The 27,271-nt window shown below is 43.2% G+C and overlaps 1 protein-coding gene across 1 annotated transcript in view; it reads right to left on the bottom strand.

The window, feature by feature from the left end:
- Positions 1-3,544: 3,544 nt before the first annotated feature.
- Positions 3,545-27,271, bottom strand: part of LOC144130233 (uncharacterized) — a 41,958-nt gene continuing 18,231 nt past the window's right edge. Inside the window, exons 2-4 of the mRNA XM_077664209.1 lie at positions 15,403-15,490; positions 14,099-14,159; positions 3,545-5,211 (exon numbers count right to left, since the gene is read on the bottom strand). Of these exons, the coding sequence (XP_077520335.1) occupies positions 4,139-5,211; positions 14,099-14,159; positions 15,403-15,480 (1,212 nt within the window). The 5' untranslated portion in view covers positions 15,481-15,490 and the 3' untranslated portion in view covers positions 3,545-4,138. The remainder of the gene's footprint in view (positions 5,212-14,098; positions 14,160-15,402; positions 15,491-27,271) is intronic.

Genomic DNA, 27,271 nt, shown 5'->3' with positions numbered 1-27,271 from the left:
CACCCAGAAGAGCCGAGCACCAGGCCGAGGGAAATCTTGTACCCATTAAAAACCGGTGGGTACCCGGTGGCAATGGGGTACCCACCGGTGTCTTCAAAGAATAGAGCACTGCCTCCTGAGTAATCATGGACCGATTGCTGCCTCATGCGCCTTTTCGAGTTCAGATATTGTTCTGCACTCTGTTTTTTTTTTCATTGAAGTTGCCGAGTTTTACCTTATGCTCGCTTTAACTCTCCCCCCCCCCTTAAAGCTCTTTATTTTTTCTTGTTTCTTGCATGTTTACTGGTGAGATTTATTGTCACATTCCGCCACTGAGTTAAAGCTCTTTCTGTATAAGTACTCGAATATGTTAGCGGCCAACCTTTTAGATTCCAACTTCCTGAGGCTTTCTTCATTTAATATTTTACCCTGGGAATCCCGTGCTTCTAATGATGCCCAGGCCAAATCCACCTGTACTGCCTCGTTTGTTGTTTTGCCTTCGGCACGCCATGCTAATCTCCCAACACCTTCCTGATTTATTGCTCGCCTCGACTGAACTTCTGCTCTTAGATACCAAACCGGATTTCCGGAAGTAAGACCTTCCAGCACGCTTTCTCCTTTCTCCCAGCGAACGCTACTTCAAATCTCAGGATTTTGGTGAGATCATTTCGGAACTTCAGTGATCTATTGCCGGAAGCCGTACACCTTCCAACCCCATCAGATTTAAGAAAATGATTGAAGCCGTCATCTTGTGACGGTCATGCCCACCCCTCATGTAATGGACCATACCCTGCCTTGGTGCTTTATAAAATAAATAAACAGATGAGTTCAATTTACCGCATTACTAAATCATGGAAAAATAAAAAGGGGTTGGAACAATTACTAGAGAACAAGGAGGTGCAAATAGACATTCACCACATGCGTAAAGGCATCACACAGGTTCATAGATCGTGCACAAAACACCAGACGAGTTAATGAGCAACATGAAGCCAGCTACGCAACTCGTTTTGTGCAGAATACATGCCAAAGTTTTTTGCTAGAGATTCAAAGTTACATGTATTACAAAGATACAGATGACAAAGTTACAGAGTGCTTCGGCGATGATTTCCGGAAAGGTTCACAAGGTTTTTCCAAAGAAGACGTCACATTGAGCGGAAGTGATGGAGTTGATGTAGACATTGAACACAATTTCGTGGTCAGTTCAACCCAAGCTCGCAAGCTGTCGCCGCACAAACTACAATAAAAGTAGGAATGTTTTTCTTCCCGAGAATGAAAGCTAAATAAGTGCTCTGCATTGGCTACGGCCTTTTCACAAGCCTTGCTGGAACACGATTCTTTCATTTCCTTGTAATGTCTCCGGCCTGCGAGCCCAGATATACCCCTCAATCATTCCTGTCAACCGTGTTTTTTCCTCTAATTGTACCCGCACACGTGAGCATTGCGACAGATTTCTCTTTGAGATGTTACATGAGATTGGTATTGATTGCTTGCGTGGAGACGGTTCTATAGGTTTTTCTCTAGGAAAGCAGCTCAAAAACAAACACAGGGCTAAGAAAGACAGACTTGAGCGCCGAATAAAAACAGTGTATTTAGTGCGAGAGCGAAATAAATACACGAAAAAAAATCACTGATGCGCAGGGGCGGAAAAGGAAGAAAAAGGAAAAAGCAGCGACGTCAAGGCAAGGGCATCAAGCACGTCAGTCTGAGTTAAGATAGTTCTGTTCGTGGCGTGATAATTAAACAGATGGCTTCTGGCCCATGATAATCCCTTGCGTAGCATCTGAGAATTTTGCAGTGTTGAAAAAGGGGGAAGCATTTCTGGCACGATTGATAGTGTAAGACCAGGTTGCTTTTGGGAACAATGTCCTCCATGGATGAAGCGTGCTCCCTGAGGCGATCATTTATACAGTGCCCCGTATGATCAACATACGAAGTTCCGCAAGAGAAGGGCACCTCGGTACAGCAGTCAACAAAATGCTTCCCATGCCTTTTGCCGCATACAACCCTTCAGGGGCCAGAAGAGTTTATCTTTTTGCAGAGACGCTGGAGTTTGCATGGCCCAGCGATACCTCTTTTCCGCGTCTGTGCATCGGTCACTAAATACACTCTGTTGTTTACTCAGCGCTTGAGTCTGTGTGTCTGTCTTACTCTTGTGTTTTTTCGCGATGTTTTTCTGCAGAATGTCTCACCAATTTACCCAACAATACACCTTGATACTATAGGTAAGTATTTGATATTTCTTATTCTGTATTTTTAACGTGCGTTTGGTTTCATGTCAATTTCATGGCAAATATGAACATCATCTGTAATTTACTTTTTATACACATGGCAGTAACGCTATCACGTGAAATTTTGTGCGTTATAATAGCGTTGCAAACGTGAAGAATGTTGCGAAGGCGACGGACCCAATTGTCGACTGTCTTGAACAGCAAATTAGCTCGAACTATTTTTATACAGGACGTTGAACAAAGTCTTGGAAAGTTTAGAAAGCAATAATGTGTTCTTCGAAGGCTTATCTAGAGCAGGGTTCTTGGCAGTGGTTTTGGCAGGCTACCATATATTCAAATTGCCCCTGGTTGAAGAGTGAAGATAGCTAAGTTTTCGAACTTTTTTAACACTAGTTCTATAGGCAATTTTTTGGCGATAAAATCACGGAGAGTGTCCGAAAATTATGATTTCAATTGCTTACATATCATAAAAATCTGCCTTTTTTACGCCTTTCATAGCTCAAAATAATACCCGAGAGGTAAAAAGATTCATAAGACTCACTTTCAGCCCAGCTTTGTGAGACTCCAGAAATGCAGCCGGGTGGAACGAACCAAGTTCCACATATCTCCAGGGGATACATCATGACCCCGGTTCGGTAATGAGAGTGGGGATTTGTTTTCCCTACAATAATGATCGTGCAGCATGAGCGTAGCTACGATTGAGTACACGCAATTGTTTCTGTCATGCCATAGAGCGGCGACAACGTTCTCGGCCTTGAAGACACAGAAGATGATTCTAAGAAAATGAACTGCCAGTGCTGAACGGAGAACCCGTCCTGTTTAAGACACCGGTTTGTTCTTGCTACTTTAAGTGGCGGACTTTCTCACATCTGGACGCGTATGATAGTCGCGGCTCAGAAGCGTATAAATATTTTCAATATTAGAGTCTCCGAACATTTCTTAGTAGAATTGCGGAGTTCACAACACAAAGCGACACATTCTGTGTAATGTAGAGGATGGTTGCCAAACAATTTCGGCCATCCAGGTTTCGTCGTCGCGCGCTCACATTGCACAGCACCCGGAAGGTTTTGAATTTTGTGTCTATTGAATACATGGGCTGCGGTTGGGATCAAGCACGTGACCTTGCACCAGGAGCCAAGCGCCAAAGACACCAGTCACCAAGCTGGTTGCATGTATTTTGTGAAGACAATCATTCATTTATTTCTTAACTCTGCAGTCTTGTTTCTAGGATATTTGCAGGATGGGTACAATTTGAAATAAAAGAAAATGAAATATACAAAATACAGCCATACAAAATCAAATAGATAACGATATGTACAATATGCAGCGGTACATAACAAAAGACAAATGAGGTCACTCGTTATATGCAAAGACGAGCAATAGCATAATGCGACAAACACACTGAATGCTAGAATGAGAGCACACAATGTAATCACTCGCTACAATATGACAAGTGCGACTCAAATAATGTCAGTTTTCCTTGGGTTACAATGTCGTTGGTAAGCTAGATTATTGCAGTCATTAATATTTCAAGAAAAAAAAACTAAAAATGAGAGTAATTTCTTTTAGTAATTTTTGCGTTATTGTCAGTGAAAATCGTTGTCGTGTAGCAAAACATGCTGAAAAAGTGACGTTGCGCTATGTTTCAATTTTGCAGTGAACGTTTATAAGCTTAAAGAAAATTTTTAGGCGCCATGTATTGCCATTGCATCACGGATGACAACTCACTTCACTTCAGGAGCTCTGTGATCGAAGAGCGCCCGTATGAGTTGTAAATATTCTTAATGCCCTTTTTTAACTTTTTATACAATAATAACATTTCTTTTAGGGGTGTGCGAATATTCGAAATATCTTTGCAGAGTGAATACAAATCGAAACAGACGAAAACGAAATATACAATATACAGCCGCAATGTTGTATAACGAGGAAAATCACCTTCTCAGTTTCGAAAACGACGCATTGCTGGCTATGGACTTTGCAAGCTGGAGCCCCAGCTGCAGCGGCCTTGATTCTCCCGTCAGCAATTCCTTTACGTCTGAGCTGTTCACAAAAATGCAGTTTTTTTCTTGCAGTAAAGACTTCGCTGCCATTGTATTTTTTGAACTAGTACCAACGGATGCGTCATCCATTAGTATGGTCCGGAACCCTAGCTCTATAGCATCTAGTGCAGTAGACTTCACGCAGACGTCATATGCTATTCCACAGATTAAAACGTCAGTTATGTTTCGGGCCTTTAGTTCAGCATGAAGTGCGGTCTGGTTGAGTTTTTGGTTATCCCAGAATGCAGAGTAACTATCCACATCTGGGTCCATTCCTTTGCGTATTGTTATAGAACCATTAATGACCATCAAATCCTTGTGTAGTTCTGCCCCCCAGGTATTCTGCACGCAGTGTCTGGGCCATAGAGTTTGCATCATAGCACCAGACTGAATCCTGTTGCTTTGAAACACCACTGTGTCAAATACCTTAGCCTCATCACGGGTTAAATTGCTGCTATTATGAAACGTGCGGTTGTCTTTGTTCTCGAAAAATGAAATATGATTTTCGGGATGCCAATCTTGCGTATATACAACCAGGTCCCACTGAAGGTTGTATAAAATGCTGTTAATTACAGGAACAATGCACTCAGGGTGTTGATTGTCGGATACGTTTCTGACAGACAGGCTTCCATCAATAAAATCATTTTGCACATCGACAATTATAATGGCATACTTTGGGCAAAGTACCACTTCCACCCAGTCTTGCCACATTCTGTGTGACTCTGATGAAGATATTTTTCCGTCAGAGTTGGTGTCAAAAATATGAAAAAGGCTTTGAACGTTTGTTTCGTTTGATTCACTTTGAAAATCTGTAAAAAGTAAGTTCAAAAATTCAGAGAAATTGTTCTGCGATAGCTCTTTCGTGTAGCTGGTAATCCAGTCCAATGGGGATATGAACTGCCTCTCCAGTTTTTGCTTCTTCAAAACATGAGATGTAACCCCGTCAGGTCTCAAAACGTGTGAACCTAGAAAAAAGAGAGAATTTGGTTTTCTCAGCCATCTGAAATCCGGAAACTCTCTAAATATATGCTGTCTAACTTATCAGCAGAGGAAACTAAGTCATTCAGAGCCTCGAAATATAGCACATCATGGTTTAATTGTTGAAATCAATGACCAATTATCCCGAACCTACCAGAGAAAAAAAGCAAGAAATTTAAACGGTAACGTCAGTAGATTATTTCAAGCCAATTAAGTGCAAAGAAATTTTCAGCGGTCCAGAATCTGAAACATTTGAGCACAAAGAATGACATTTAAAAAAGTGGATCTCTGAAGCTAACGACCGCTTTGATATTTCCTGCCGTTAATCCAGTGGCAAAGTTATAAACTCAACGTGGTGCCTTTTGGATGATTTGTGGCAACTATGCAGTCTTCGTCAAAAATATACTGCCCAAGGGGTTTGGTCTCTACTATATTTGTCAGTCCTAAGCTTGGGAGCGTTTAGGACTTAAACTCCTCCTGCCTTCGTGAGATTACAGTCTCTGTGTATGCAAGAGGAGACTCACTGCAGAGCTCAGAGGTAGACCCATTTTGCTGTATGCTTTTGACAAAGACCGCACAGCCTTCCTTATTTTTAATTATGTAGCGCGAGCGTCAACCAAACTGCCGGTCAGCGCCTTATAACGACGATAAGCGTGCAACACGGCGAGAGTTCGCGTACGCTTACCAATGGAGAACGTCATCGGCTACGCTGTTCCGATCACGAGGACACACGCCCTGCCTCAATATCTGTTCTTAAAACACCGGCGGGCCGTAGAGCACTTGTGCTTGACTAAGATTTGACACTGACACGTGCTTTTCCTCTTTTCCCCCTATTATTCGAGGCGGCGCTGGCGAAGCACATTAATATAAGAAAAAATAAAAGGAAATAATTACAGCAGCACGTGGAAACCATTGCAGACGATCTGATTTTGATAAGCAGTTTTATACCGCCTAGACACTGAGAGACTGATTAAACCGCTGGTTAATGCTTCATTTATTGTGTTCCCACATCAAGAGAGCTGCACAAATCAGACGGTTTGCATTCCAGGCAATTGTTTCCACGTGCTGCTTTATTTCCTTCCTTTCATTTTCCTTAACTATGCTTCACCAGCGTATCCTCCTTTAATAGGTAAAAAAGAGAGAAAGCTCGTCTCAGTGTCACATCTTAGTCATGAACATGTGCTCTACTGACCGCCTGTTCTTCGCGATTATGTATTGAGGCAAGGCATGTGCTCTCGTGATCGAAACAGCGTAGCAGACGAAGCACTCCCTTCGCGCGCGTGCGCGAACTCTCGCCAAGTCGCACGCTTATCGCCGTCATAAGGCGCTTACCAGCAGTTGGGTCGACGCTCGCGCTATATTATTAAAAATCAGGAAAGCTGTACCTGTTTTAGTAGAGCCACTCTAGCCGTCTTTTCCTTGTTCGTTCTTGATTAATCTGCCTGCTGCGCTGAAATTTTAGCATCTGGCTAAAACTGAGTAGTATTTTACAACACGACTATGACCAGCTGAGCATTAAAAATCAGCACCATAATTATATTCTGTCCTTTAATAAACCTCAAAGCGTCAAAAAGTGAAATGCCATAAAGTTTTTTGTCGGATCACTCTGGACTGATCCTGGCATCTATTCCGTGTCACGAGAATCGCCTGCTTAAAGAGCCTAGGGTATTAATGTTCAAACGGGTTTAGCTAGGCATTTCGCAAATTCGTTTACACACAAGGTGATTCGATGCCATGGGAAGAGGTACTTGACTGATGTACAAAAAAAATTTCTAGTGCCCATATTCTTTGCTCGCTGCCTAAGAAAAGCTTTTCACTTTCCGAAGAAACAAGTCGGTTATCTTTTTAACGTAAACTGTATTTTAAGTTTTGCACACGGTCAATTCCTGGAGGAAACTTTCAAATCATTGTAGGGATTTACCTGACATAAGATTTCCCTTTCTGATAAATAAATATGAACGCAAGTGCAAGAAGTTGATACATCTACGTGAGTGTTTGTCATAAAAAGAAAGAACCATCTTAAAAATAATAAAAAACATTGGCAACGAAATATGCAAGCGCATTGAGAATTTCACAGATCAGAAGCAAGGCAACATATTAAGCAATTTAAGACCGGCGCAATAGCTCAGATCCTGTTATGAAGACATATGTAGCGCAAGAGTTAAATAACTTATGCCACGACATCAAACTTCGGTCTATGCACTCAATGCAGATGGTCAATTATCTATGACACGTATGATGCTGTCATTTAAAACTTTATTCAGCAGAAATGCACTGAAATAAAGATATGGAAGCAACTTGTTTTCTTGTCGTTAATTTGAGGTACATCCTTGGTTAAGGAGACAAGGTTTATTTCTAAGGAGTCTTAAGCAGAAGTAAGCTACCCCAGTTTAATGCTAAAGTAAAGTTCTATTTTTAGATTATTTATTGCACTGTACGTCAAAGAATAATCTGCTTGTTATGTCTAAGAGAAAAACATGCCAGGAAAGCCACGAACATAGAGAATAGGTGCGGCCTCGGTCTTTCAGCCTGTCTTCCCGAACACCTTCCAACAAAGACTAGCGAGTCAGCATTATATCAAAGCAGGCTAAATTCTGGGTTGGTCATTAAACAGATTTGCTCTTTCTCTAACACGATGAAGATGGTTTACTAGATAGCAGTACGGTGTAGTGGCTATTTTTGGCTAAAAACGGCGGAATTTATTCATTTATTACAATGCGCTCAGGGCAAACACAGCGTTATATAGGGCGTGGGTGTGAAATCAAAAAAATATATATACATACGTAGTAAAGACACAGACACAAAGCAAAAAAATATGATGCAGACGTTAGTTTGACAATATAACGGGTTATGCGCGGCATGAAGGATGACGCTTCATTAATGCAGGTGACATGGGGCGTGAGGTGGTTCCACGAAGTGCTGGTCTTAGGTAAGAAAGTGTTAAAAAGTACACTCGTTTTGCAAGTAGGGATGGCAACTTTACGCTGGTGATCAACACATTGAGAAACGTATGATGGGGCTGAAGAAAAAAAATTCCAGTTTTAGTGTCTTATTAAAAAACTGACGACTGAAATGTTTCTTTGAAATGCGATAATGGTCAGATCAAGTTCAGATTACATTAAAGAAACAGAGGCCGTGCTAGAATAATTGAAAAGGATGAAGCGAGCTGACCAATGCTGAACTGATTCTATAGCATCGATTAAAGTCAGTTGTGCAGGGTCCCATATTGATGATCCGTATTCTGACTTACACCATATTAATGTCTGACAGAAAAGTGACATGAACTGGGAGAGGAGCCTGAGGGAAGTTTCTGCGTATGTAAAGAAGAGAACAGTTTGCATTGTGAATGACATATTCGATGTGTGTGCGCCAGAATTAGTTGTTAATGACATATTCGATGTGCACCAGGATAAGATACAAAGTGGGCCTATGCATGTTGAGGGAGGTTTATAATTTTTTTGAAGAGGTATTAATAGCCTGGTATAAGGCCTCAAAAAAGTTTGAGGACATTTCACGTGACTCTAAAATCGTTTAATGAAAAAACGTACCTACGAAGCACTCTAGCAAATAAAATTGAGCGACGCTACTCTACTTAGTCTTAAAATCAAGTTTGGTTTGGTTTAAGGTGGTTTAACGTCCCAAATCAACTTAAGCTATGAGGGACGCCGTAGTGAAGGGCTCCGGAAATTTCGACAACCTGGAGTTCTCTAACGTGCACGGACATATTACAGTACACGGGCCTCTTGAATTTTGCCTTCATCGAATTTTGACAGACGCGGCCGGCATCGAATCCGTGTCTTTTGGGTCAGCAGCAGAGCACCATAACCACTGAGCCACCGTGGTGGCTTAGATTAAGGTTCTTAACAGTTTAAAAGATTTGGTTATCACTGAACTGAGCGATATACCATAGTTACTCTCAATGGGAAGATATTTCAGAAATAGATTATTCTTATAAGGACACGAAAACCAATCGCTGCATCGCTCATGAAGTGTGCATACGTGATTTTTCTGCAGGGATAGCGCCTGGTTTATGACGAAGAAGAACATCTGGTATTGTGTATGCGAGTCTCTTCCGATGGATCAGGGACTGCGAATGCGTACCAAACGCCGACTGTTTCGTCTAGGGAAGCAATCGTCGTTTCTTCTTTGAGCTGGAGATATTTTTTGCTAAATTTCTTCAGAATCATTTGAGCTCGGGCAATCCAGAAACCGGCGACGCCTCCTTGTTAAAATCTTCCTAGGTCTACAAAGAGCTCAATGTTTTCCTCGATGGTGGTCGATAGTCTTTGCAGCTTTGGCAACTGCAGCAACCATGACGTTTGAGCGGGATGCGGCGATGAGTTCATCTGAGACAAGAGGGCAACGTGATGCTTTAAAGTTGTCTTCGAAGGAATTTCTTCGTAAGTCGAAACCATGATCTCTTCTGGAGGTCGAAAAGTTCAGAAATTTTCTTCGATTTCATATTTCTACAAGCGCAACATACGAATACAAAAGAAAACGAGGCAAGACAAACACGGCGCTAATAACTGAATGATTTATTCAAAACGGAAAAAAATTTTAGGCTGCAGAACACAAGAACAATCAACGAACACTTGCTGAAGTTAAAAAAAGACGATAAAATTTTCAACCGACACCAGCGTGAAAGGTCAGCACGTGCCCCAGCCCTTAAAAACAAAAATAGAAGATGAAGATTGCACAGCGCGCTATTGTAGTCAATCAAGCCTTAGAATCAAAGATCGCAGGATCGCAGGATCGCAATCTCATTTTTGTGCAGAGTCGTCACAGCATTGGCCACGCACACGTCACCGTCTTGAATAATAGAAAATGCTTGGACCACCACATGTGATGCTTGTTGCGATATTTATATACCATTCTTGTGCCTTTAAAACCGGGTTGTCAGCGGCTGCTGTCTCGACAGTGCAGAACAAGATTAGACGTAGGAGGTTTTCCCAGACAATCCAGGTGCTCCTTTCCACATGTCACACACCGCCCAGTTTGCCCTATGTGCGTCTTACTACAGGAAGGAGAAATTTTTATAAACTACCCCTTTTCTGCAGGGCACAAATGACACTTCATGACGAAGACTGCACTCCCTCCTGGTGTCGTTACTTAACCGTCTGCTGACCACTGAGCAATTCCTTTTGAGCCTATCTTCGGCTTTGAAAACCACTCTTATCCCATGCTCATGGCTGATCTTTTAAAAAGGTTTCGATATCCTGTGCACGTATGCGATAGCCGCAGTTTGCTTCCCTAATTTGCAATAATCCTTTTCTTCAATTCTCCCAGCCATTTTTTTAATAATAGCACAAACGTGACTTCCCGGAAAATCCGCTTCCTTCAGCCGATCAATTTTTGTTTTGAAAGTACCCTAAATTTTGACAGGGCATGATTTAGACAATGACGCCTTGAGACGCCTGGCCACCACTCCCTGCTTGACAGCCTTAGAATGCCTCCAGTTATACCTTAGAAGTGCCTTGGCTAACCAGGGCCAATATGCCTAGCAGAATGTGCATCTTGAAACACGATCTTTATGTACAAAAACTGGGTGCATCTTCCTTTCTGCAGCTTCTTTCTTAACATCAATCCATACGAGGCGTGTTCATACACCCTGAAGGCTTGATCGACCAGAGCTACATTTGGTTCTTTAACGCCTGTGAACACAATATTATCATTGTTAAGTTCTTAGTCAGCGGCATGTTTGTTTGGCCTCGTTTTCTTTTCTCTTCGTCTTTAGCGCTTTAGAAATATGGAAACGTGATCAGCTTGCATCGATGATTACCTGCTGTTTGGTATGAAGATTCATGTCCAAGAAAACATCGCGACCGTATTGTTTAAACACTACGGAGGTAGCAGGATATGTCCCTTGATATTCACTCGTTCTGTGCATCGCGCGTATGCTGTAATAATGTGGCTTGCAGTGGTGCGCATTTGCAGGTAGTTTCAAGCGGTCGTCATATTCTTGCGTTACGAGGAAAATGTTCTACTCTCCACACACAGTACGCTGCAATTTTAAACTGAGAATTTATTGAATGGCCAGGAAAAACCACTTCCAGAATCCAGAGTCTCCTCTGGTTGGATTTCCCATCTAGTTGATTTCGACTCACACGATTGGTCGGCGCGTCGGCTAAAGCGTTTGTTCGGAAAGTCAACCACGCAAGAATCTGGCCCCAGGTCGGGGTTCTTGCTGCCGAGTTCCATGTTTGTCTCAGGTGTGGGGTCACTTCTTTGGCGGATTTTGATAGTGTAGCTGTGACGCGTCATTTTCCTTTCGTGCGGCAGCGTCACGCCACTTTTGGCTGCCCTTCATTTGCGACGTCGCCGAACGACATGTGGTGCGGTCTTATGTCAACGGCGGTGGAAGACAACAGTCGTTTCTTCGGCAAGCGACCTCCTCACCATTCTTGAGCTTTCCTTTGGTGGCTGGCCACCTTCAATGCATGACCCTTGCACAGCTACAAGCCACTCACGACGCAGGTATACGTTTATTCCATGGGAGAGAAGGCCGAGGCGTAGTGGTGACACATCAGAAGATATATCATCAAGTCCCATTCGCCTGTACTGGCAGTGCCAATAATGTAGCCGGCCTCACAAAATTTAATGCAGAGCAAACGGTTGTGAGACGGTCTCCAAGGTGGCATTTCTTCGTGCTTGGTAGATTTTCGTGATGCGGGTGGGACTAGTTTAGAGTTATATTCCCGGAACGTAAGGTTCTCGGTTATAGCAAATGGGATGATTTCACTGTGAAACACGGGGGCGTAGGTCATTGCCTGTGGAACTTGTGCTGTGGCCGTCTGTGCCGGGTTCCCCATCTGATCAGGAGCTGCACTTGCTTCTGTAATTAATTCAATCCAGTAGCTCCTTGAGGCTGACAAGATGGCAGCGGTCGTCATAGTTCATCTATTACGACTCGTCGGAAAGCATGCTGCCAGGCGATTGAAGGTTTCGTAGTGTCCAAGTAAAGTGGGCACTATTGTGGCATTCGGCTGAAGTGCCTATTGTGAGCGTTTACGGCTCTTCAGTAAGTGTCAACGAACGTTTGGGCACATTCAGCGAGGATTCAGGGCGGGCTTCATCTGCAAGAAGTAACTCCTGTACTAATCGGTTTAGTAACACGGCTTGCTGTTCTACTGAAATGTTTTTATGCGCATATAGAAATGCTGGTTATTTCTGCAAGCACCTATAAAAATGGGGAGCAAGTGTATGGACTGGAGCAGCATCTCAGCCCTTCCACGGCTGGCGATACTTATAAAAGTCGACAAGATAGATTTCTTAAATAGATCCCACGTTTTCAACGACGTCTCATGCTTGTGAAACCATGTTGTGGCGGGGCCATCGATTGCTAGAAAAACATATCGAAATTTAGTCTGTTGGCCCCACCTGTTCAGAAATTCCGCACAATAAAACTGGTACACGCAGTCTTGAGAGTTCCCGTGCAATGCTCCATTAAAGGTATTCAGCTCTCGGTGCTGCTACAGACCCAGTGCTGATGATTCGACACAAGGTTCTATCTTCGGGACAATGACGAGACCACGGTCTATCATGTCGACCAGTTGTCACGTGCTTGAGGCACCGCCATGGACAAATGATGAACAGAGTAAAGTGGCGCTGAGAAGAGCTCCTCATTGGGCTGATGTTCGCCCACAAAGAACAGAGCACTGGCGGCGGTCTTCGAACAGCAGAATCGCCCTGCTCTCTGCACGCGCTCCTTTTAATGGTGGCCAAGAACTATAGAGGTATAATACAGAAGCCACCTAGAACAATCTTGAATAACATAGAAGCAGTTGGGCGCAGCTGCAATCAATCCAGAATAATCTGGTCGATCACGGTTCAAAAAGTGATGAAGTTGAGTGCCGGCGGCTGTGAGCAGAAGCAAAACGCTATAGGGCTACGCGCCAGTATCTACATGTCAAAAACTTGTTTGTAATTACTAATAAGACGGCATCCCATGGCGAGTTTTACACCATTTCGCACATTGTTCTGGAGAGATCTTTTTCACCTTTCTTTTTGCATTAAGTGACTCGTCTTGTAACCCTGTCCATTGCTTAAACGTCGTCTAATGCAGATGTGAAAAACGCGTGTTGCTTTGAATTAAGAATAATCCTCGAATGAAAGAGATCTGTGCGCCTTCTATGCAGTCCAGAAGTCAAAACTAAATATGAAAGCACAAAAAGGACGCTCTATCACAAACAACAGGCTCAGTAGTTTGCACAAACGATTCTGTTTAAGCTATGCTTATTGCAAGTGGTCACTAGGGAACAACGCAATGTCAAAAGTCCCATTGCGGAAGCCTTCTGCAGGTTTACTCATCAGACCGATTAGGAACAGATAGGTATGTGCGTCTGATTACGTTTTTAATGTTTATGTTTTTACCTCTCCTGCATACGAATAAGGATATTCTTTCTCCTGTCCTCTCACCTTTTCAAGCCCCTAACCCCTCCCTTCACCCACCTATTGGAGTGCCTGCCTGAAGACAACGCATTTGATATATCAGGTGGCCTTGTACAGCCAGGCGATAGATTATGTGGTTTATTAGCCCTTTTAAATAAAAATGATTAGCTTGGTATATGAAATGTGGGATGTAGCTAGGCGATTTCTCAACCCTTCAACGCCTTCCTGGGGCAAGCGATGCATTTTTGTTTCGTCTAAAAAGCAAACTGTGTTCTTGCGTCCGTATTAAAATAAGTATATTCCCACCTCCAAATCACGTCACGATTGTCAGTAGCACCAACTCTAGCTGTGTTGCCACTTGTGTCGGGTAGACACATGCAGCTTCCGCATGCGCCAATAAAAGCACATTTGAATAACTACACCAAACACAAGGCAATAAAGGTAGAGCGCCGAAGGCGTATGATATGTTCATCCAGGCATCCTCACCTATCGCAAGTATTCGCGCATAAGCAGCGCTTAACATAAAAATGCAAAGTGCGTTTGTGACCTGAAAAGCAAAAGAGCCAGTTATCAAATGGTAGAATTTTACTTCCTTAGAAGGTAAACACTGAAACAACTACTGCGCTCATCAAGAAGCATAGAACAATGTAACTTTTAATGGAAGTGAAACAGTGAACACCGCTTAAAGAGGTCACATTTACCATGAAAATCTTTCACCACTGCGGATGCCACCGGGATTGGAAGTAAGCGTTTGCACGGCTGTAAGCATGCGATAACAGGAACCATTTTAGTAGTGATTGCCGGACATTTCCGCAAAGAGGTACTTTTGATCACAAGTTTCGGTTTTGCGCCTTGTTACAAGTAGCATTTATTAGACGCCAGTGAATCGTTTAGTGAATTCATTTGAATCGAACAGACACCCTTAGCTGTCTTTGAAATATGATCACTTATTCGTAGAGCTCACCTCACTGCCTGATGAAGCTGTAAATGCAAAGTCCGGCATGATGGTCCGAACATTGCTCACCATGTTTGAAAACACCTGTATATAGGCGGAAGAGGTACCGTCCTTTATGACGCAAATAATCATACTTGTAATCATGGAAGCCGATCAGCTTACAGCAGGTGAATGCGATGTACAAAGATGAATTCTTACCAATAAATCTCTAATGATGGCATTTAAATCTATACTTATGTTCTGCGAAGAGTCATAAGAGTGGAGAGTGGTTCTTTTTGGTTTACGATCATATGTTGTGAGCAGCGCTAACACAGCGAGAACATAACACACCGCCTTTGTTGTGTTCTCGTTCTGTCCTTTGTTAGCGCTGTTCCCAGCATGATTATGTTCTGCACTGGCAATCTAACATTGAAATGGATATAAAACTTCATTATTTAACTCGTACCTGGGTATGCGCGCGTTTTATATGCGATTGATTTTATACTTCCCTCCAACAGCCTACGCCTTTTTCAATCGGTCAGGATTTTTTATTAGCGCATGTCTGCCTTCGGACATGTATATCAAAATTCAGGCTCAATTCTGAATGCTGCCATTCGAAAAAGGGAGACTAAGAAACGCAAAGTAAGTTTTATCTCTGAGCTTACACTGCGACAGAAGTACTTTGCGTTGAAAAGAGCTTACTCATGGCAACTATAAGCTCGTTTGCTATATCACTGGGCACAGTTTAATATTGCACTCTTGTCTTTAGCGATTAGACAAAGACCTTGCATTGGCAAAAAAAGAGGTACTCTTTCATTCACCTGAACCATGATTTGCTAAAAGCGTATGTACCGACCATTCCTGCAGGGATCACTCCAGAGCGTGGTGAGCAGCGGCTATCGAGATGATGCTGAAATTTGAGGACTAATAGCATTCACGGCCACCTGTGCACCAGGAGAACAAAGCGCTTCAGACGTCAGTCTCGAGCACAATGAACATCGCGAGCAACGCTTGTGAACCACAATGTATTAGAGCCGAATAAGAGACGATGCCTGGGAAGCAAAAAATTTTATCGCCTCTCATACAGTCCATACACTGAACAGATTATTTTTTGTATAAATAGAACAAGTATGAACACCACTTAAGTAGGCAGATTACTTCCGTGAACCTAAAGTTTAAGGACCTTTCGTTTAACATTTGTTTGCTTTAATTTTTATATAGTTAATAGACTGCAGTCTTCAAACGAATTTATTTACTTGAACCAAAATGATACGTGCCACGAAGTTTCTTTAATTGGCCATCAGTATTGTTGATTAGGGCATTGCACGCACTATGCGCCGATTCGCTCCGCCAGAGGGAAAAAGGAAATTTTCATTAGTCGGACCAGTAGCAAGTTTGAAAACAAGTCGCAAATGAGTAACCTTAAGTTATCAAGTGAAGGTACGTATAACCTAAAAGCACGCTTTTATTTTCACGTTCTTTCGTCACAACGTATCACCTCTGTGCGGCGTCTTTTTGATAATATTTGTTTAATATTTATTTACTTTCATTTTTAGATAGTTAATAGCTTGCAGTCTTCTAAACGAAGCTTTCTTTTGACACACTCTCTCTTCTAGTTCACTCCAACAAGAGTATGCAGTTATGCAGTTTGTTCAGAGTTCGATTGGCAGGTACTTGTGACGTTACAAAGTAACGTGTCCGATCTCGACCAATCAGAAAATTTCGTAGAGAATTGCATATTTCGTGGTGCTCACTGATTGGTTAAGTCAGGTAACGTCACTCTGACGATGTCATCGTGTTATTGAGCTTTCAGGAAATTTTGTTGCGCAGAAGCTGATGAAGAACCATCTACGCCACGGCAAGGCCGCATTAACTTCAGAAGTAAAAGACAAATACAATAATCGTTGTTCTTCACTTCATAAACAATGTTTTGGCTCATTTATAACGCAATGTAACTGCAAGAATTAACGGGAATGGAACCGTAAATCAGCATCAACTGTATAGAATAACATTACCACATTTTACGCGGAGACGAACAAAATAAAGGCGCTTTTTATTCATCTGGCGAGTAAAACTGCCGAATTCTCCATGTATTTTTACTGTCTCCAAACGTCTGTTTTAGGAAGTTCCCTCGTGGAGGGGCCCCAAGTAGATGACCCCGAGTTAGGCTCCCCTGTCTCCGGAGGTCGAAGCGGGTTGCGTTGAATGGGTGGTCGGGCATCCCGTGAGGGGGGGCCCGAACTTTGGGCAATCTTGACGCCTCCCCTGTATTTCCAGGCCAGTAATGGCAGGAAAGTAATGGAGTCGAGGTAACTGAAGAATTAGAGCAAAACTCGCTGTCCCCATTCCCATCCCAATTCCCATAACCCTTTTCCTGACAACCGTTCATCCTATTCCTTAGGCCCATCCCCTCTGCTACATCCCAGGGGAGATCAGGCTAGTCTACCCGGGCCCGCTCCCCCGGCTGTGGGTCGCTGTAGTAGCATTACCTTATTCATTTATTTCCACCTTTCGGTGGCAAAATCCTACTTGTCCAAGGGCCATATTATTTATTTTTGTAATTGGGATTACACCCGCGATACATGAGCGAGCGGCAGAAGCTTATTTCTTCTTATTTATTTTTCTCTCTCAATCTACACTATGTCTTTACGGGGTAATTAGCGCGTTTACATTAATTCTTCATATACGGAGTATGCATTTAAATTTAGTGTGTAACAAGTGGAGTATACTGCACTGCTATTATAAAACGACAAGTTCAGTAGGAAGACATGATGTCACGGCAAATCATGAAAGTAAAAAGGTACCATAATATTTGATCTTTTTTTACAAACGCTTGTGAACAGCTTTATGTTAGCAGGTGTAAAAGTAGCCCTAAAAGTTGATTCTGATGTGCAAACAGACTCGATAAGGTTATGCAAAACAATATCCCCTGATATGTTGCTCGTAAGAATTTTCCTGCTTCTACCCATTATCACATTAAATCTGCGTGCAAGTGTGAGTGATGTTTCACGAATATGAAAATTTTGTTTTTTTAGCTTTGATAATAAAAACTACCACTGATCACTGTAAAAGTATTATGCCGAGATTTTGTTTCATTTTCAACTTGATTATAAACATGGGCCGCTGGAAAAACACTACGATCATGCGAATCTGTAACTTTGTTGTAAGTAGCTGAGATGATTGCAATTAGTTGCGTAAATAATAACGCGAACTGCGTCCTAAATTCTCGCTTTTTCAAAAAATTTTAGACTTGGTTATAAATTACTCTGTTAAGAGTCGGTTCGTACTAACTGCTTCCTCTGATTAGGACATGGGGCTTGCATTTGAGGTCTTAAAATAATGCGTAGAAACCAAGATAAACTCTTCGCACTAAGTGATCGAGGTACCAAATACAAAACCTTTCAAGCTGTAATAAAATTCATTATGTATTAACTGTAGCGCGGGTACTTCCACAATTTTGCTCCATGTCTCCACCAGTGAGGTATGTAACATATGGTGTACCGTTTTTGGAGTCACAAGTGCCCGCTTAAATGTGCCCAACATATGTTACATATCATTTAACACGTTCATAAAGCACTTCGCTGGAGGTAGTATACGCTTGCCAGCTTGCGCTCGATGTTCCAGGCACGGAGAGGCCAATTGACAATATAGGACAAAACGCTGCCAGAGTCAGTATTTCCAAAGCGAGGATTTCCTGCGCAGACATCTATCTGAAAATCTCAACTGATCTGAACGAGATAACCAGTTTCTACGTCGTGCACTTCATTGGAGGCAACCGCGTGAGCTTTTGACCTACCTGTCACTGTTCCCGATTGGCATTTGACAATAAGAGCAGTGCTTTTTTTTTAGAATTACTTTTGTTCAAGGATAAACTGAACTATTACTTTGGTCAAAAAAAAATTACGCTTATGTGTCTCGACATTTGAAGATGTTTAATAAAGCAATTGCAAAAATATTCATGCACGGGCAACGCGATTCGCGCTAACAACGGCACTTTAACATTTTATTTCCTTCAGGCGCTAATTATTGTCAAATAATTTAACTGTTTTGAATTTTTTAGGTGTAGATCTAAACGAAAAAGTTCCACCTTCTGCAATGAATCATAACCCGATTTTTACTCTATCATTATACGCCCACGTTTCGACTCAAACCTTTTTCAAGGCATCAGTCATACACTTTCAGATTCATTCTGTTCTTAATTATGAAACTGTTACGGACAAGCATCAACACATTTTATCCAGTTTATTGCACTTATGTTTGCAAAAAAATAACCAAATGAGTGATACTATGTCTGAGCTTCAATAAAACTCGAGGGTGTCTATTCACAACACAAATTTCAGCGTCTAAACAGCTTGCCTTATATTAAGCGTTTCTGCACGCAGTTTTTCAGCCCACAGAACACTATATTTCGTCCACATTAGAGGACATTTGTCTTTGTGCACGGGGAACATGAGAGTGGTTATATCTCGGGCACACGTATGTATGCAGCGCCTAAATAGGTTATCTGATGCGCATGCAGTTTGCGCTTAAGAGCTACAGAATTCGTGTTGCGTCTCGCTGCGCCTTTATTCACGTTCTCAAAGTCTTTCTTTTCGCGCCGTTGCACTCTTTGCTAGACTGTTTTGTGCTCGTGAAAGACGCGAGAATAATTCGGTAACCTGAGGGTTGTGCACGTGACCGCAAGGTTGAGAAGATATCTCGTCATTCTTCTTCTCATTCACTCATGTTAATATCAAAATTATAACAAGCGTCATGATGGGAGTCATCTAGAGGTTATAAGTGAGGCGCAATACTACAAGAGAGGTAAATTCCGCAGCATTTTCTTAGTCCTAATTTCTCTAGTTTTGCATTAAAACGTCGGACACGACATGCAAATTAATATCTTAGGTTTCGGGGCTCAGTTTAGAACAATTTTGCTGAAACCGCAAATATTTAGCTATTATGCTTGAAAGTTTTCCTAGGTGGCAGTTTCGCGGAATAACCGTGAGGAAAAAAAACGAATTCCTTGCCTTCAGTATTTTTTTCTTGCAGCCAGCATATTCAGCGTTCACTATCAGCACAACAGTTTTTTTTTTTTTTTGAAGCGGTGGTTCTGAAAAACGTAACAAATTACGCCGAAGTCGGCTGACTAAAATATATACGAATGCTGAATTTAGTTTGAAGTTTTACGTTTAGCAAAGTTTAATTATATTCCGGGCTGTTCATCTTCAAATACTGTCTCTGGAAAGTGTTTGTAATGAGATAACCGTCCTGAAACCAATATGTTGCACAGAGCACTTAAAGCACTCATTGCAGTACCTTCTCAAGCAAATGTGAGCCTGTCCAACAAGACCGCTCCAGATGGCGTAGAGCCCATGTTATTGTTCAAAACTAAAGCATGCTTCAGGTCTGAAGTAAGGGAAAGTAATTTTTCTGCGCCAGACGAAACTTTTATTAAGGAATGAGGCAAGCGTTTCAGACAGCACGCTCAAAGACATTGTCAGAAAGGTACCCGACACTTCACGTAGGATGTTTCTTCCATCGCAGAGCTGAAACATTCCTGTGTTGTTTTCGCAATGTACCAAGTGGGACGTCCCTCAAAGGAAATCTCAGAACAATTGTCCTGCCCTGACTGCTAGGTTCTTCGCACCAAAATTCTCTCAGAAGTGACATCTTGCGGCATGTTTTCCTTTTTGCACGGTTGTGTTTGGTGCTTGCCTAAATGCATACGTAACAAACGTCACTAGCGTTTACTATAACGCCGCACCGCAAAACACGCTTTCATAACAGCTCTACTGGCAGGGCCGGTATTTCTAAACGGCGGATGAGAAAAAGCAGACGAGCGCCACGCGCGATATGAAAAGGTCTCCCTAACCTTTCGGGCCCGAAAGGTTGGCGCACGTAGTACAGTTGTTGTAAAACCGTGTGTTTCTGCTCGGCAGTGCCGAAGAATATGCGGAGTTCTGATCGGCTCTTAACGGGCCTGGCATGTAACCTACCTTAAAGTAGTTAGCAACAAACTCATGCCAAACGCCATCTCTGAGCTAAAATTGATCCTCAACCAAAGAATGGTTACGCCGAAAGCTTTTTTTTAGATTTTGACTGAGAGATGCAACACTCAGTACATGTAACAAGTACTTCACGCCGAATATTGCAGTGCGGGAGATACAAGAACTATATCGATAATGCATTTCCAAACTTAGTATTATAGCGAGTTTTCGTGAATATTTCAGGCTCTTGCGGCATGTTTTTTTTTATCATCGATATCTAAGACAACTTATTTTGTGTATTTGAAACGAAAACGAATGTACCATTAGAAGGCTGTGTGAAAATGTGTTATTATTTTCACTGCGGGGAAAAAATTAGGAAATAAAATGATGCAGTAAAGGGCCCAGAAAGATATTGTTAAACTTCTTGCATCTCTCGCTGCATGGCATATTTAACAGCCACTCGGAGCGCAAGGTTTTCATGAATGGCTCGACTGCCTTCCTGCCACAAGAGCGCGGTCCGACATTATGAAAACAAGAACTGCGGGAAAGTTTTGTGTACTTCTCTCTTGCCGGCCATTTTCGCGTTGTTCTTGTTCTTATTGTATTCCTTGTGCACTTTTTGACAGCTTACATTTCCGCCATGTGGTAGTGTTGATAGAAAGTATGACAGTCAGTGTGGGGAATTAAACGATATTTTCCTTTAGACCCGGAATTAATACCAAAGGCAGTCACGAGATATTAGGACGGAAGGTTCTTAATTAAGAATATTACTTGTACTTACTTATTTTCATGTTTTGCTATCCGGTTCCTCTGCCGCACAGCGAACACGGAGAGGTGAGAACACAATGAACTTTAACATATCTGGAAGGAACACTATTGCCGATAATAATGAAAATAAAAACTGCAACCTCTCTTTAAGTGAAAAAGTTTTGCACCTTATCCACAACCGGTCACTACAGCTGTCATTTGTGTTCATCCAATTTAAACGCAGTGATTCTCTCTTGCAAACCTGGCGTCCGCACGCCCGGCCTTTGTTGAGATATAGATCGTACATAGCCAGGATATAGGTTGACAAGTGCTTCATAAGGAAAATGAGTGATGACGGTGCAGAGTGCTTACGCGTTTAAAACCTTCGTTTCAATGATGTACGAAGGGTTGATTGGTAGGCAGTATCCATAACTATGTATGATGGAGGCACAGACAGCGAGAATACCACTTAGCGTAATGTTGTATGCGGTGGAATAAGGCAAAGCGTGAATTCATTAAAAACTAACAACACTCTAAACAATACACCACCTCGGTCTCTCTAGAGGAGCGTCGAGATAGATACGGAAATTTCCGTGCTTCTACGAAAAAATAACGTTTGCACAATCTCATAAGGAACACCGTACTAAATGCTCCTTTGTAATGCGGTAACATTAAGGTTGTCGTCGCACAGAAAAAAATTTCAGCTTTCTCCTTAACGAAATTCTCTGATGACATCATTAGAGTCACGCGACCCAAACAGTCCACACAGAGAGTATCGCTAACTGAAATTTTGCACGAAAATGCTTTATTGGCCGAAAGATGTCACGTCCCCTTGCGACGTCATCACAACCTGCCTACCCTGGAAGGTGGCAACCTGCCCAGCGGATTGGAAACGACCTGCCTACTGTTTCCCCATTCAATTCAGTTGCCCCCTGCCCACTCTGTACGACTCTGCGCATGAGCCTTACGGGAGACTTTGTCTCACAAGCTACGATGGATGGATGGAAGGTAGGAGCGTGCCCTTTGAAACGGGGCAGTGGTTGTTGCCACTATGCTCACTTTTTTTCTTTATTTTTGTTTACCCTGTTGTAAGTTGTTAATACAATTCGCCATTCCCTTTAAAAAAAGTCTTCCTAAACTTTAAAACTTATGTCACCTCTCTGCTTTTGTGCCACCAATCCTCCAATCACTTTTTGCTAATTTCCACCGCAGATTTACTTACATGACTATTGTTATCTCTAAACCCTAAGGCCTCAGGAAGAGTGACTGTGCCTGCATCGACATCAGGATGGATACCACTGCATATTAGGATGAGGTGTTCTAATGTTTCTGCATATTTACCACACACAGCACATGTATCATCTTCTTCGTTAATTTGTTTTGTCAATTAGCACTAAAAATCTTGGCAAAAAAGCACTACAGATAAAAAAAGAAAGCTCGGTTAAATGATCAATACAGCCTCGCAAGCATTCAGGATCAGGCGAGAATCGGTGGGGCAGCAACTGTCGAATAATAATTCTTCTTGAAAAAGTGTACATTGAAGGAACCTTGCACTACTGTTTACTGGTGCTTCAAAGATTATCTTCAATAAGCAAGACAATTCAGGCTGCGCGGAAAAGCTGCCTGCGAATATGCCATGGCGTCGCAAAGGGTTCCTCTGCATCAGAAACAGTAGAAAAACCAGATCGTCTCCCGCTAGATGTGATTACTGTACGGCAAACTATGCGTACCCATCCCCGCCACGTCTTCCCAGGGAAGAAGCACTTCATACACACCGCGTCCACCTCAAGCTTTTAGGAAACGTCCACCGTGGCGTTTCCTAAAAGCTTCGTAAACAAGTTTGTTAATGTAAATAGATTATATTTTCAATGTAATATATGCCATGTTTAAAAAAGCTGCGGGACTGCGCAGTGGTCTCATGCAGCGGCCAGCCAAGGAGATCTGTTCGCGACGCCGCGGGCTTGAATCACGCTCCCCCGCAATGTTTTTCATTTCCTTAGTGTCTTCCCACGGTGCTATGCTGGCTTTCCGCTGCAGTGAGGCTCTTGTGCTCTCTCTTTAAGTAAAACATAATTCAGACCACTTGAAAATAAAATGGGTCACTAAAATAAAGTATTTGCGCTGAATCATGGTAATCACTAACTCCCCGAGTCTCGAGAAAACGATCTCTCTGGGTACCCTTTTAGTGCCCCAGAGCTAGGGCTTGCACTGCGCCGAAAATCGCTTGTCTGTCTGTCCGAAGCCTGCTCCTGGTACATGGGCTTCCTTGTACATGTGACGTTTTGACGTCATCACAGCTTTCCCAACGGATTGTGAGCGAATTGCCAACCGTAGCAGCTCAATTAATGATTTGTCACGAGAGGTTCCTCACGTACAACAATCTGGATCACACAAGCCCCACCGATGGCAGCGATTGCCATCGCAGGGCAGGGGCGCGTAGCTTAACCGCTTTACCACTGCGCCAGGAGTTGAATCAAGGCTTTCGGGGATCTGTGAATGTATAGAATGACCAGTTATACGCAGTAAAAGTCTGAAATGAAGCAATATCACGCAAACTGACGTCATATGATATATCAACCAAACTAAGGCAGTTCAGGTCGAGTAAAAGCATATAAAATCCGCACAAACCTTGCAAAACCAGGGCTAATGGTGCTATCGCACGAAAATTTGTGGTTAACCTTAAGCTAAACTGGCAATGCTTTTTTTCCTTGCACGTCTATGCATTACCCAAACGCCGAGTATCAATTCTCCATAATGCCAGGAAGCAATTTGATTCATAAAATCAGGCGTGCGATTACGTGGTCACACATCTTACCAGGTGAAGAAATAACTACAGTCATGTTCCTCATATTTGGACAGCAATCAAACTTTTTATTTTTTAGCGCCGAGCGCAATGCAAGGTGGAGTGAGTGAGGGTTCAGACCACGGTGGCTAAGCTGCTGCTTTATTTCCATGGTACGACACGGCGGTTGGCTTCGCCCACCAGACTTAGCGACATCGTTTTCCTATACCCGAATTCTATCAAAAATAGAAAGAAGAAACGACTTTACTGAACTACTGGCAGTGTATAAGGAAATATTCCTCACCTACCTACTTTCATTTGACAGCGAATTTCGTAGAAGCATTTTTTGGGTTTGAGCCAGTTTTTCGAAACATCATGGACCTTAAATAGGACGTCGTTCCGGTAAACAAGGCTTAACACATAGAAGTCCAACAGCCTTAACAGGTATAATTTTTACATGTTTTACTCCACACACTGATAATCTGACAGACGCGCGGCTTATAATGAAAATACTGACTGCTGTACCACGGTTCTCGTTGGACCGGCTGCCGACCGCACAGCCCCGCCAATATCCTTTTGTTAGCTCACTAGTGATATATATTTGTGCGGTGGTGCCGGCGGTGTACGCTTATTATGCTGGCTCTAACGAGAAAGGTGCGCATTGAGCCCATGCCTGTCCGTGGGCAACGCAACAACGCCGCCCTGACTCAAAAATTTATGTACTGCCAGCTGCTTAGACGCCTGCTAAATCTGGGGAAATAACGGACTTTGAACCTGGCAATGTAGTTCGTTGGCAGATGGCGGCATGCACTTTAACTCGCGGCTACTGCAAACATGCTGTAAAATCGTGTCGTTGCCAGCATTTCTAATGGTATACATGCAACGAAGCGAGAAAGAGAGAGAGGAATTCATTAATGAAAAAACAGCAAATTTAGGCGGTGTTTAAAAATCCCCGGAATGCTACTCTCCATGTGGAAAGGAATGTGGGGATAAAGACGGAAGGGGAGTGATGTGGGAAAAGTAAATTGAAAGAAATAAAAAGGGAACAAGATAAAACGCGGACATTAAAATGCGTATTAAGGTGAATCGACGAACAATGATGAAACATATAAAATGATGAAGTGCATAGTCTGACCAGTGAGCTAAGAAAGTTCACTGTGCAAAGAATGCACAAGGGTAACATGCAAGGTGAAATTAGAGCTTGCCATGATGCCCAATGTCATTTTAATACGTAAAAAAAGTTTTTTGCGTGTCTCTATTTCCTAAGGCAGGATAAGGAACCTAAAACACTGTCCTGTGCTATAGAGGCACTCAGGAGAGCTTCTCCATACAGCATTTGCAGGGCGCTGAAGCAGGATATTTTCCACAGTTTCGATCGAGCCGCAGATGCCGCAAAGTGGACTGTTCATTTCACGAAAATGGTATTGCAAGCCGTTCGTAAATGCAGCATTCAGGCGGAATCGGTGATAAAGTGCTTCCGGATGGAGAGGAAGTCTGGATGGGAGCCTTGATCTGAGCCCCGCCGCGGTGGCTCAGTGGTTAGGGCGCTCGACTACTGATCCGGAGTTCCCGGGTTCGAACCCGACCGCGGCGGCTGCGTTTTTATGGAGGAAAAACGCTAAGGCGCCCGTGTGCTGTGCGATGTCAGCGCACGTTAAAGATCCCCAGGTGGTCGAAATTATTCCGGAGCCCTCCACTACGGCACCTATTCTTCCTTTCTTCTTTCACTCCCTCCTTTATCCCTTCCCTTACGGCGCGGTTCAGGTGTCCAAAGATATATGAAAGCTTCGCATCTTGGGAATGTGGCTGCAGGAGAAAGGCAAACGAGACCATACCATCCAGCTCTTGGAACACTCCACGAAACAGATATGCAGGATGTTAAGCCGGATTACGAACAAGAGAAAAGGGGTGAAGGAGCGAGATGCGTTACGGATCACTTCTGCGCTCATCATACCGAGGATGACGTACGCGCTTCCGTACCTGGAAAAGAACAAAATGGAAACATGCATCAGAAAGGCGTATAAGCAAGCCTTAGGCGTCATGACCTGCGCCTCGACAGAAAAGGTAATGAACATGGGTGTGTACGGCACCTATGAGGAGCACAGTGAAACTATGCTCAGATTTCAACTCGAAAGACTTAAAAGAACAGCCACTGGCCGCGCACTACTGCTAAAGCTAGGATACCCGGCAGAAGGCGAGGGCGAAGACAAGACAGACATTGACAGCCAAATTAGGAGCACTTTCTTGGTTAAACCAGTGCCCAGAAACATGGACCCGAAGAACCACGAAGGAAGACGGGCGGCGAGATCATTGGAGTTGGACAGGTTCCTAAAGAAGAAACAGATGGTTCTGTATGTTGACGCGTCCAAGTACAGAACGAAGGAAAACGCTAGGGCGGTAGCAGTAGTGAACGCCAATGGGAAGATAATTACTGGTGCATCAGTGCGCACAAGGACAACACAAGCAGCGGAAGAGATCGCCATAGCTCTAGCCCTGACTGAAGCCCATCGGCAGGGACTGAGTTACTGGATAGCGACGGATTCTCAGGCTGCAGCGAGGGCATACAGAGATGGCAGGATCGGCCAAAAAGCCGCGAGGATTCTCTTCGCACAAAACCAACACAGACATGGATCAAACAACACACACATTCAACACACCATCATTTGGGTCCCTGACACTGGGGTTGAGGGAAATCTCATGGCAGACACCGTTGTCCGAGGGTTCACGAACCGGAGGGCGGGTTTGCCGGTCGAACCCTTCAGCACGCCAGAATCGTACGGGGAGGCAATGAAGGCGTTGTTGGGAGCGCGCAAGAAGTACTCGGCTCCGGCGGATATCCTCAACAGAGAGCAGGCCACCACGCTCAGAAGACTACAAACAGACACCTACCCAAGCAGAGCCATGTATCATAAAATGTGGCCGAACAGATATGCGAAAGAGTGCGTGTGGTGTGGGGGCTACGCCACAACGTACCACGCCACCTGGGGCTGTGAAAAAAGCCCTTTACTACCAAAGATAAATAGCCCTAGTCTAGAGCAGTGGGAGGCCCTCCTGGCTGACTCCGACCCGAGCACACAGCTTATGCTGGTGACGAGGGCCAAGGCAGCGGCGGAGGCCAACGGGATCCTGGACTAGGGAATACCGACCACTGCAGCTCCACTTCTATCTATCCCCAACACCCTACTCCCTTACTCTTCCTTCTGTGAAAATAAATGTTTTTACTACTA

The sequence above is a fragment of the Amblyomma americanum genome, chromosome 4 (genome assembly GCF_052857255.1).
Source record: "Amblyomma americanum isolate KBUSLIRL-KWMA chromosome 4, ASM5285725v1, whole genome shotgun sequence".
In the NCBI taxonomy this organism is placed as follows: Eukaryota; Metazoa; Arthropoda; class Arachnida; order Ixodida; family Ixodidae; genus Amblyomma; species Amblyomma americanum.
This window is presented reverse-complemented; position numbering and strand designations above follow the sequence as displayed.